Genomic DNA, 10,524 nt, shown 5'->3' with positions numbered 1-10,524 from the left:
GCAAAATAAATGCTTTCTTTTTCTGATTTAATTTCTTTTTTAATGAAGGGAAAATGATACAGTTTAAAACTTTTTATTACGTTTTAGACACAACAGTGTGTTGACTCCTCATCACCCAACAATTATCAACACATGAACAATTTTGTTTTTTCTTTACCCTCACCTACTTCTCTCCTTTTTCATATTATTTTTGAAGAAAATCCCAGACATAATTTCATACATATTCTAGTATGCATTTCTAAGAGACGAGGATTCTTTTTTCTTAATGTAATCGAAATACCACTATCGCACCTAAAAAAACCACAATAATTCCTTAATATCAATTAGCTAAGACCTTAATTTTGTTTTACTTAATCTGAACATGAACAATCTAAATAGTCAAAATATTTAACATATGAAATAAACATGGTTTCCTCCTATCTGAAAGCTGGGAGGGAGAGGGAACAATATATTCCTTTGAATGAATAATTTAAAAATCTTGAATTTATAAATCCTTTGCATTCAAAATTCTATATTAAAATATCACCATTCATAAATTTCTGATTTATTTAGCCTGCTGACTTCTAAAGTTCTTGTGTGCATGGGTGTATATAGCACATATGTTTTTTATGTATAATGTTTTGAGTAAAAAGCTTATATACACATACACACACACACAAAATACATATATAGGGGCTTCCCTGGTGGTCCAGTGGTTAAGATTCTGCGCTTCCACTGCAGGAGGCATGGGTTCAAGCCCTGGTAAGGGAACTAAGATCCTACGTGATGTGCGGCATGGCCAAAAAAAGAAAAAAACAAAAACAAAAATACACACACACACACACACAAATATATATGAGCATTTTATTTATTTATTTATTTTTTGGCCGCACAGCATGTGGGATCTTAGTTCCCTGACCAGGGATGGAACCTGTGCCCCCTGCATTGGAAGCACAAAGCCTTAACCACTGGACCTCTAGGGAAGTCCCTATATAAGCATTTTAAATATATAGGAGAAAATTCCATACGTGTAGCAGAGATAAAGTACAATGCAAAGAGGAGAATATGTAAAAGTTGACTGGATTAAATGGAGAAAAATGAATCTAATTAGCAAATAATCTTATACCCTTTCTTGAATATCTAAAAATGTGTGTTGTCTCCTTTCACACGTTAGCTAACAATGCTCTTCAGTATTTCCAACAGAATAGAGGTGGTTCTCAGCAGGTTTGGGAAGCAGTATGAGGTCAAGCATTGAATGGTAAGGCGTTAGATGATTTCTGATTTATTTCATATAACATTTCTTTCTGCTCCAATTCCCTGGATAATCAAAACTGAACTCACATAAAGAATGAGGGATTGGGACCTCCCTGGTGGCGCAGTGGTTAAGAATCCACCAGCTAATACAGGGGACATGGGTTCGATTCCTGGTCCGGAAAGATCCTACATGCTGTGGAGCAACTAAGCCCTTGCACCACAACTATTGAGCCTGCGCTCTAGAGCCCGCAAACCACAACTACTGAAGCCCCCACACCACAACTACTGAAGCTCGTGCGCCTAGAGCCTGTGCTCCGCAACGAGAAGCCACCGAAATAAGACGCCTGTACACCACAAGAAGAGTAGCCCCCACTCGCCACAGCTACAGAGAGCCTGCGCGCAGCAACGATGACCCAACACAGCCAAAAAAAATAATCATAATAATGAGGGATTATCCCACTAAAAGGTCCTGGGTGACCATGGGCAGAGCATAGAATAACTTCTCTGAGGTTTAGTTTCCCCATCCATAAAATAAAAATGTTAGAATATGTTTTGCCAATTCCACTGGATTCTCATGGGAATCAAATATGATAATAATTCCTTGAGATATCCCTGAATGCCTGATGTTATACTTTACAGAAATTAAGGGTGCTGGAACCTGGGTTCAAACCTGCATCCTACTTACTGTTCGACTTTGAGCAAGTTATTTAACTACTCTGTGCATCAGTTTCTTCATCTGTAAAACAAATATAATTAGCATCTGCCTTATAGGTTGCTATGAGCGTTGAATGAAAGTGCTTAATGTAGCTCAATAAATGTTAGCTATTATTAAACATTACAAAAATTCACAATATTATTCATAATCTTGAGGATACCTATTCCCTAAAAAAAACTGCCTAACTTTAAGGAAAACAATGTCATAGCAGTATTATCCACAAACAGAAAGTGAATGTATTTTAGTTATCTGTCATGAACCATAATCAGAAAACTCACATATTATGATCAATTTCACCTAAAAATTATTGCAATAAAATTGCAATAGGGCTTCCCTGGTGTCGCAGTGGTTGAGAGTCCGCCTGCCGAAGCAGGGGACACGGGTTCGTGCCCCGGTCCGGGAAGATCCCACATGCTGCAGAGCGGCTGGGCCCGTGAGCCATGGCCGCTGAGCCTGCGCGTCTGGAGCCTGTGCTCCGCAACGGGAGCGGCCACAACAGTGAGAGGCGTGCATAGCACAACAAAAAATAAAATAAAATAAATTGCAATAAAAGAGCAAATAAATGAGCATAAAATGTAGATTAGGTCCTTGTCAAAGGTAACAATGTATCTTTGGTAGTTTTATTCCTTTATACTCTAAAAGAAGCAAGGACAAAAATGGCTGCCTCCTGGTTCTCTTCGTCAGGAAGAAGTGGATCATTTCACTTCTCCCAGTTGGCAATTCCCTACTAGATTGTAAACTCTGTAAGCACAGGGATAATTCTATATTGCCTAATATGCCAGGACTTGACAGTGCCTGATATGTAGCTGGTGTTCAAAAACTATTTTTTAAATGAATTATTCCATACAATGAGTAAATTCCATATAAATGAATGCTTCCCGTATTTTCTAAAACAAATACCAGTCTAGATTCTTGACATGGCCTTCACTGCTGTCCACAATCCTAATCTTCAGTTACTAATCAGAGACTAAAAGAACTGAAGGGACTTATCTGATTGGTGCATTAATTTTATTTAAATATCTCCCAAACTGAGGACTTCACAGGGAACTAAATAACTCCTTATTTAGTAGTTGTCTCTTTATTGGGCACCTATTCAGTAATCTTAGCTACTCAAAACTACTTAGAGCTAAAACAACTCCCATTTAGTGGGCACCTGATAAGACAATGTCAGATACTAAGATTAGAAAATGTGGGCTCTGCTCTCAAGGAGATTTCAATCTAGAAGGAGACAAATTAATGTAAATAAGAAAAGAATAATTTATATGAGTCAGTAGAGAATTAGGAAAAAATTATATGGTACCATGTATAAATGCTACAGTGGTTTAAGAAGGGGAGATCAAAGAGGACTAGGCTAGTTAGGACAGAAGGAACTAGGAGTTAGGCCTTGCGTGGACTCAGACACCTGGGAAGAACAGAGTATTCCAGACTCAAGGTGCAGAGACAGAAGTCTGATGGAGTTCCGAGGTACAAAGTCTGCCTGTTTGGGACAGTTAATGCTGATGAATGGTGAGAAAAGCTGGGTTAGAAAGATTATAAATTACTTGGAAAATTAGACCAAGTATTTTAACCTTCATGTGGTAGAAAAAGGAAAAAGCCAAGAATATTTCGAATAAAGGAGTGACCTTAAGTATTCTGTTCCAGTTAAATCACCCTTATAATCAAGAAGCTCTTCAAGCCTACCAAAATTTGTTTTTACTACAATGTAAGTCCATGTCCTGTTTTGGTTCTATGTGGTGGGAAAAAAATAACTGGTGAGTAGACTCGTCATAATAAACTTTCCATGTTAAGACAGCGGTCCCCAACCTTTTTGGCACCAGGGACCGTTTCATGGAAGACAATTTTTCCACTGACAATGGGGAGCCGCTACTGGTCCGAGGCCTGGGGGTTGGGGACCCCTGTGTTAAGGCATATATTAACTCATCTCTTAATAGCAATTGCAGACAATACCACTTATCTCCTATTTCTTTACAGCCTGTACCTTCTGCTTCAGTCAGGTAAACAACCTTGTAGAATTCCAATTTTTGTCCCTATCCTAACTATATGTGGAATAAGTCATCTCTTTCTAACTACTTTAAAAACCACACTTAAACTCCCCTGAGTAACACTTTCCTTAAGTGGATATTGATTCCTGTAACTGCCTTTTAAGCACTCCTACTCCCACAACACAGTTACTTAAGTCTATATAGCCTTATCTATATGTGCTTTGTGTATTTGTTAGTCTGTCTTATGCCCACATTAAGTTGTAAGGTCTGTCTCATTGCTGTATTTATTTTCACAATAGTTACCGTCACATAGGTCACAGAGTCATCACATTTTATTTGAGAGATGAAGAGAAGAAGGGCCCTAATAATATGAGTAAACTTACTTTTCCTCCAAGCTCCTAACACTTTCTCTCAGACCTTATTAAAACTAAAAAATTCTCCTATAATGGTTGCAGTTCTTTTTCTGATACCAAACAGCATGATAATATACAAGTAAATACAGTTTATAACAATGTCTTAACTGCTGTTACTATACTATATACACAATAAACATCTAGTGGTTTAGATAAAAATTAAACAAGATACTATCAGTATAGTGCAGAAGATAAAAAATTAGCTATGCAATCTTAATCCACCAGTGTTTCCTTTTAAAGGGCCACAGTGTTTACAATTTATTGTGTTCTACTTGGTGAGTTCACCAACTTTTTAAAAATCAATCTTCAATGATAAACACCTGTGAGAAAAAACCAAAAATATCAACCAACTACATACTTATACTACTTGCTAAAAAGAGTTGCAAATAAAATAGAAGACATCATTCCTATCCTTTCTAGAACATTTTAGTCTAACAGGACATTTAGGAAGAAAATAAATGAAAGGATACAAGCATACTAAAAAGCAAACAGGACACAAAAATGCATAAGCAATTCATTTACAAATCTACAATACTATATAAACTAATAATTATGTAGTCTTATATCCACACATGTACAAAATCAAACTCTCTCCATCCCAGGTCCTACATTAGCTGCATGTAGTTTTCAGAGGTTATTTTTATTACTCTTAGGACTATAGACTGGCTCCTATAATCAGGAAAGAGTTTCACAATCTTATCCTTTTCTACTTCCCCAAATCTGCTGACACCAAAAGTGTATTTCCTGCATGCTCACAAGCAAGAATAAAGAGAAAAGTAATCATATACAGTATTTATTAAACAAGACCAATGTTACCTCTCCTACATCTTTCCTTTCTTATTCATTATACTATGTTCACACACAGTGGCAATTTCTTCAACCACTGCAGCAGTTCTAAATCCACAACTACATACCTGGGAGCTGGGTTGCTTAGGCTCATCCATTCTCCCAGGAGACTCACTTCTGGCTCTGTGTCTCTCCGTCAAGGGAACAACACTGCCGGAGGGGCTAAATCTGTTGGAAGAAGAGCACAAAGGGGACTAATACAAAAGTAGTGTCAAAAGTAGTGTCAAAATGGTGATGTCTGCCTCCTTTATCCCATAGTCTAGGAAGGCGGAACAAACTGAACAACAGATTTCTAAGAAGTCCTTTCATGGAGCCAATACAGAATCATACATGAAATAAGAAAAGCTTGCCCTAGTAAATTTAAGAAATACAAAATGATGCAGCCAATATGACCTGGTGAATCTAAGGCTAAATATAAACTTCTATCCTTATATAAGTACAAGAAGACCAAAAAAGAAAAAATTAAAACTGGGTCTGTAATTTTGTTTCTTCTATATAACTTTTAGGTTCTTGGTTGATCCTTTCCCCAAGCCCCATGATAATTTTTTATATATTTCAGACTGTTGACGTAGATCATGAAGATCAAAAATCTTTGCATTTAAGCTATTATTTCTGATACAGTTCTAAGATGGGGGGGACAACAGTGCTAACATAGGGTGACAATAAGTATTATGCTCAAGAATATTTTAACTATTAAGGACACAAGAAGGAAAATACTCTAATCAAGACCAACTTAAATGGATACAGTATATACTCTCTGAATTTCTGTGACACACTTGTCTCTCAAGACCAAATGCGAACCAAAATCATAGCTTATTTAGTTATCACTGTTCATACAATTTTAAATTTTTAAGAAAGGAAAAGAATATTACCCATCTTAGTTGGTAATATTTCTTTCAATTGAGACTTTCTTCCAATTTACTTAGATTAAAATTATTGTTATTTCCCCCCAAAGAAATGTTCTAACGACTGCAATGCATTAGAAAGCGAAAAATGGGGCATGGGGCATAGGGCATAGTAGCACTGGTGAAAAAAAGAAACTGTCAGGTTTGTGGTAGCAGCTGTCCTCAATGACAAAACAGAAAAAATGTCATCAAATGACAAGTGAAAAAAAAGGAATGAAAAACACCCAAAAAGCTTTTCTTTAGAATTCCTGTGATTACACTAAAAAGAACAATCACTGCTGGTACCATATTTCGTCTAATTTGGTAGATGGGGGCAAAGAAAAGTAAACAGTGCTACAAAGGAATGCGAAACTTCCAGAGGCCACCTACCTGTGTGAGAACATACCAAGGAAGGGCAATGCTGTCAGATTCCCAGCTGATGACCAGCTCTCTTCCTGGAATTCCGAAGAAACCCTGGCAATTACTGATCCTAGTGTGACTGCAGATGCTATTCTGATTCATGAAGTGTCTAATTTTACCATAATTCTTACAACACTGTGAATACTTCAGGACTAGGAGCTTCCTGCTTTAAAAAAATTAGACTGCAAGTCTTTTGGCACACTTCCAGTTTCCCCAACACAAACTCTGACTAAGAACATCAAGTAAGGAAGATACTCTTTGTATCACACAGAGGACCTGCTTTAATTATGTCTGCACAACAGCCATTAGATGGGCAAACAAAACTTACCTGTCAATTTCACTGCTTGTTGGCCTAGCCACCTTGGCTCCTGAAGATCCTAACATGTAATTTTCCTGTCCTACAGAACCATGGCCTGTGGTGTCAATCACCATGGCTGTGACTTCCTCTGCACTACTCCCATCTTCTCCGGAAGGCTGATTCTCAGGCCCAAGCCACTCTTCTAGATTTTCAGTTTTGATGTGTACTGCTCCAAGAACTCTAACTTCATCATCACTCCGGGCCCCTCGGTCTGCTACTCCTGTCTCCACGTACCACTGTCCTGCTCGGTTGATCCGAAGAATGGGCTCCCGGCTCTCTACATCAGAACTCTGTTCAATTATCTGAGGGCTGGTGGACTCCTCAGGAGGACTGAGCTCCCTGATATCCAGCACAGCACTAACCTGACCTCGCCGGTTTCCCTTTGGGGTATTATGTCGGGGGCTAAGGGAGCGGTTCAGATTTGGTGTAACTCTGTGAGACTCTGGAGGTCCCTCTGGGTGCTTTGTCCTTGTTTGACTTAATTCAGCTTCAACCTCAGCCACATTGATTTTGAAATGAATGCCCTCCAGGATCTGTGTACATTTGTCTATAATATGCTGCATCTGCAGAAAACTGGCAGCTGTCAGGTAGCTGATGATATCTGCCAGTTGCAGGCATATCCGCCCCGTATAACAGAAAGAAAGGAGCTGTTCAAAAACAGTAGGGTTCTTTATGACTGAAATGGAGACAGTACTCATCTCATTCAAGGACATGTGATCTCGGAAATAGGGGGAGCTGGCAGCCAGTACCACTTTGTGAGCCCGAAAAGCTTGTCCTTGCACGTTGACCACGATGTCACAGAGACGGCCCTGCATGCGCAGCTGGTTTAGATGGCTCAGGACAGAGTTGCTGAAGTCAGGGATCTCCAGTTGTATGTTCCCACTCTTCTCCATGGTCGTGCCTGAGGGTGTAGGCAGGCATTCAACCCTGCTGAAAGAGGAAAGGAACTGTCCTTAGTAATTATAACCAGTCCCTTCAGGCTTTCCAATTCACACCTATTTAAAAATATTATCTGGTAAAATTTCAAAATCTCCAAATAAATAGAGATACTTTCCTTATGTTTAAACATGGAAAAGAAATACCAACAGGTTTAGTAGTTTAGGTTTCACAGCAAGGCACCATTAAAACCAAAAATGATTGTTAGACTTCTAAAAATTCAAGGTATGCCCACATTTTCCTTATTAACAAGCTATATAACATCAAAACTGAAGTTCAACAGAATAGAGGGGGTAAAAAAAAGCAGTGTGACAATTTTTATTTACTAAGTGTTAATCATAAGGTATTTGCACACAATATAAAATGCGGTGACAAGTTTTCTTTGGAGAAGGAAAGAAACTTTTAGAATAAATGTAATTATACACAGGTGGGCTGATTAGATACCCTTAATATTTTACTACTTGATACATGAGTTATGTTCATTATTTTATAAAGTGACTAATATCCCTCCTGAATATGTCATTATTTCTAAGCTGAAGGGTCAGAGCTCCCCACAGAAAGGCTTTGGGTTTAGGACTTGGAGGTAAACTCTAGGTTATGAGAAACTCCAAGTTGTGTCAGGACTCAAATGCAGAGAACTTGAAGAAGTTCACTCTCAGGATTAGGTAAAGGTAGATAAGTCTGCCTCTATCTAAATTCAAAGTTGGAAATTTCAGGGTGGTAATGATACTTTGATTCTGAAATTTAGTTCCCCAAAGCTGGTGAAAAACAGAGCATTTACCAAGTATGGCCAGTATTTTTACATTAAAAGATTTTTGAAAAGTTGCTGAAACACTAAGCCTGTAACTGCATCCAACAGTCTTCATTGGTTGAGAGTAGTCTGTATAAATCCCATTAGAAAGACACTGACTTGAGCATACACAGTTACCTAAGACCTGAAACTTCAGGAACTTATCTGGACAAGCTCACAGTATTGCCCTGCATTTACCACACACTTATCAGTAAATAGGGAAGTGTATACACTGCTTTCAAGAACCAACTTTAGCCAATCTGACCTTTTTCCAAAGCGTTTTTGTTTGTTTTGAAACTTTTAATCCAATAAGAGCCTCTGTCGATGCCATCATGAATTCAGATGTTTATTTTGGAGCCTACACCAGCGCCTTTTTTGTTTGCTCTTCCCGTCAATTCCCCAGTGAGGAGGAAGCCCCTGGAGTAAGGTCTTTCTCTACCGTCGGCACTGGAGGGGTGAGAGCTGTAAGAGGGAGAATCGGGAACTGCATGGGGTTGGCCACTCCGGTACTTGAGTGGCTTTCGTCCGCGTTAGGAAGCATGGGGAACGGGGAAAAAGCAGAGGGGCGAAATGTCACCGAGGAGCGGGGGCGGAGAGGGCAGCAAGGCGTGCGGCCGGGAAGCGAGCAATCAGGTGAGGGTAGAGGACCGGGAAGGGGGCGGCGCCCCGGGACCCTGTCCAGGCGGTAGACGTAAGCGGGCGGGGAGCTGCCTAGAGGTGGGTGTGTGTATCTGGGTGTGTCCGGGCTGCCGTTGGGGAGGGGGCTGCCCATCCCGGGGTCCTGAGGGAGGGGCCCACGAGGGGGCGGGTCCGGCAGCTCAGCCCGGCCCGGGGCCAAGCGGGTGGAAGGTCTCCGGGTGCCTTGAGGCGGGGTGGAGGGAGATGGCTGAGCGCCCCAGGAGCAGGCTGCGGCGGAGACCGGGCGAGGCGGCCCCAGTGCAGGGCAGCGGGACTGCTGTGCGGGGCCCGAGCCCAGTCAAGGAGCAGCACCTACCTCCGGGGGTGGAAATGGGCCGGAATGGGCCGGAACACCGTCCCGGAAGTGAAACCCCCCACCCCCTCCCCCGGAGCGGGCGACGTGCCGGAAGGAAATCGCTCACCCTTACACCGCCCCCCTTCCCCCTCCCCAGCGCTTTCCGTCCCTCGCGCCCCCTCCCCTCTCTTCCCCTCCTCCTCAGTCCGTAGGAGGGTGGGGAGCCCTGCATCACGTGGGCGGTCGTGTCCCCGCCCCGGGGCGCGGCCAGGGGGCGGGGCCTAGGGGCGGGCTTAGAGGACTGGACGGAGGTGCTGCTGAAGGAGGAAGAGAATGAGAGGGGGAGGAATTGAAGCCGACGCTGGCGGAGAGTCTGCGTCATGACGTCATGGAATAGAATCCTTATATACAGGCGCCTGGACGCCATCTCGGTCTTTAGAAAGTACGAGACGGCTCTTGGTATGTGTGTCTTTTGTGTGCTGTTAAGTAAGTTCTTAACCTGAGAGGCCTCCAGCTCTTGGCAGTTACGATCTTTTTAAGACGGCTGGCATTTCTAGGCCAGTCGCAGGCCTTCGCACGGTTCACAAGATGAAGATGGTGGAGGATTGCGAGTTGGGTGCGGGCGCGACCTAATTATACTCCTCGGGTTGTTGGGCCGAACTGCGGAAAAACGCGGGCTCGCGGGCTCTGCCTCTGATGAAGCCTGTGTTGGTAGGGACATCTGAGACTGTTGATGAATGCCAACGGCTCTGATGGCGGCGCGTGCCGAGTCACCGAGTGGGTCTTTGTTAAAGACTTCGGCCCGAGTCTCCTTCAGCCACTTGCTCTCAGGAAGGCCACGTGGTTCTCTAAAGGCTGCATTCCGCACTGCACCATTATTTCCGTCAGTGGTTCTTAATCTTAATTATGTGGAATGCTCTCGCGCAATTATGGGTGGTGGAAACGACTTGCTTACATGGTATGGAAACGACGTA

General features: G+C 41.8%; 1 protein-coding gene and 1 non-coding gene across 6 annotated transcripts in view; one reads left to right on the top strand and one right to left on the bottom strand.

Moving 5' to 3' along the window:
* ZBTB37 (zinc finger and BTB domain containing 37) overlaps window positions 1–9,604 on the bottom strand; it is a 28,777-nt gene extending 19,173 nt beyond the window's left edge. The window contains exons 1-3 of one of the 5 annotated variants that reach the window (XM_067728685.1): window positions 9,572–9,604; window positions 6,822–7,781; window positions 5,258–5,357 (exon numbers count right to left, since the gene is read on the bottom strand). In XM_067728685.1, the coding sequence (XP_067584786.1) occupies window positions 5,258–5,357; window positions 6,822–7,744 (1,023 nt within the window). In that variant the 5' untranslated portion in view covers window positions 7,745–7,781; window positions 9,572–9,604. Of the gene's footprint in view, window positions 1–5,257; window positions 5,358–6,817; window positions 7,782–8,842; window positions 8,978–9,571 lie in introns of those variants that run through there. The other 4 variants (XM_067728686.1, XM_067728683.1, XM_067728684.1 and 1 more) reach the window with 4 other exon arrangements.
* A 628-nt stretch (window positions 9,605–10,232) lies between these two features.
* Window positions 10,233–10,312, top strand: LOC137220342 (small nucleolar RNA SNORD74). Its single transcript, XR_010941644.1, has one exon. It is a non-coding gene; the product is annotated as a small nucleolar RNA SNORD74 (small nucleolar RNA).
* Window positions 10,313–10,524: the final 212 nt, after the last annotated feature.

This window comes from Pseudorca crassidens, chromosome 2 (assembly GCF_039906515.1).
Source record: "Pseudorca crassidens isolate mPseCra1 chromosome 2, mPseCra1.hap1, whole genome shotgun sequence".
NCBI lineage: Eukaryota > Metazoa > Chordata > Mammalia > Artiodactyla > Delphinidae > Pseudorca > Pseudorca crassidens.
This window is presented reverse-complemented; position numbering and strand designations above follow the sequence as displayed.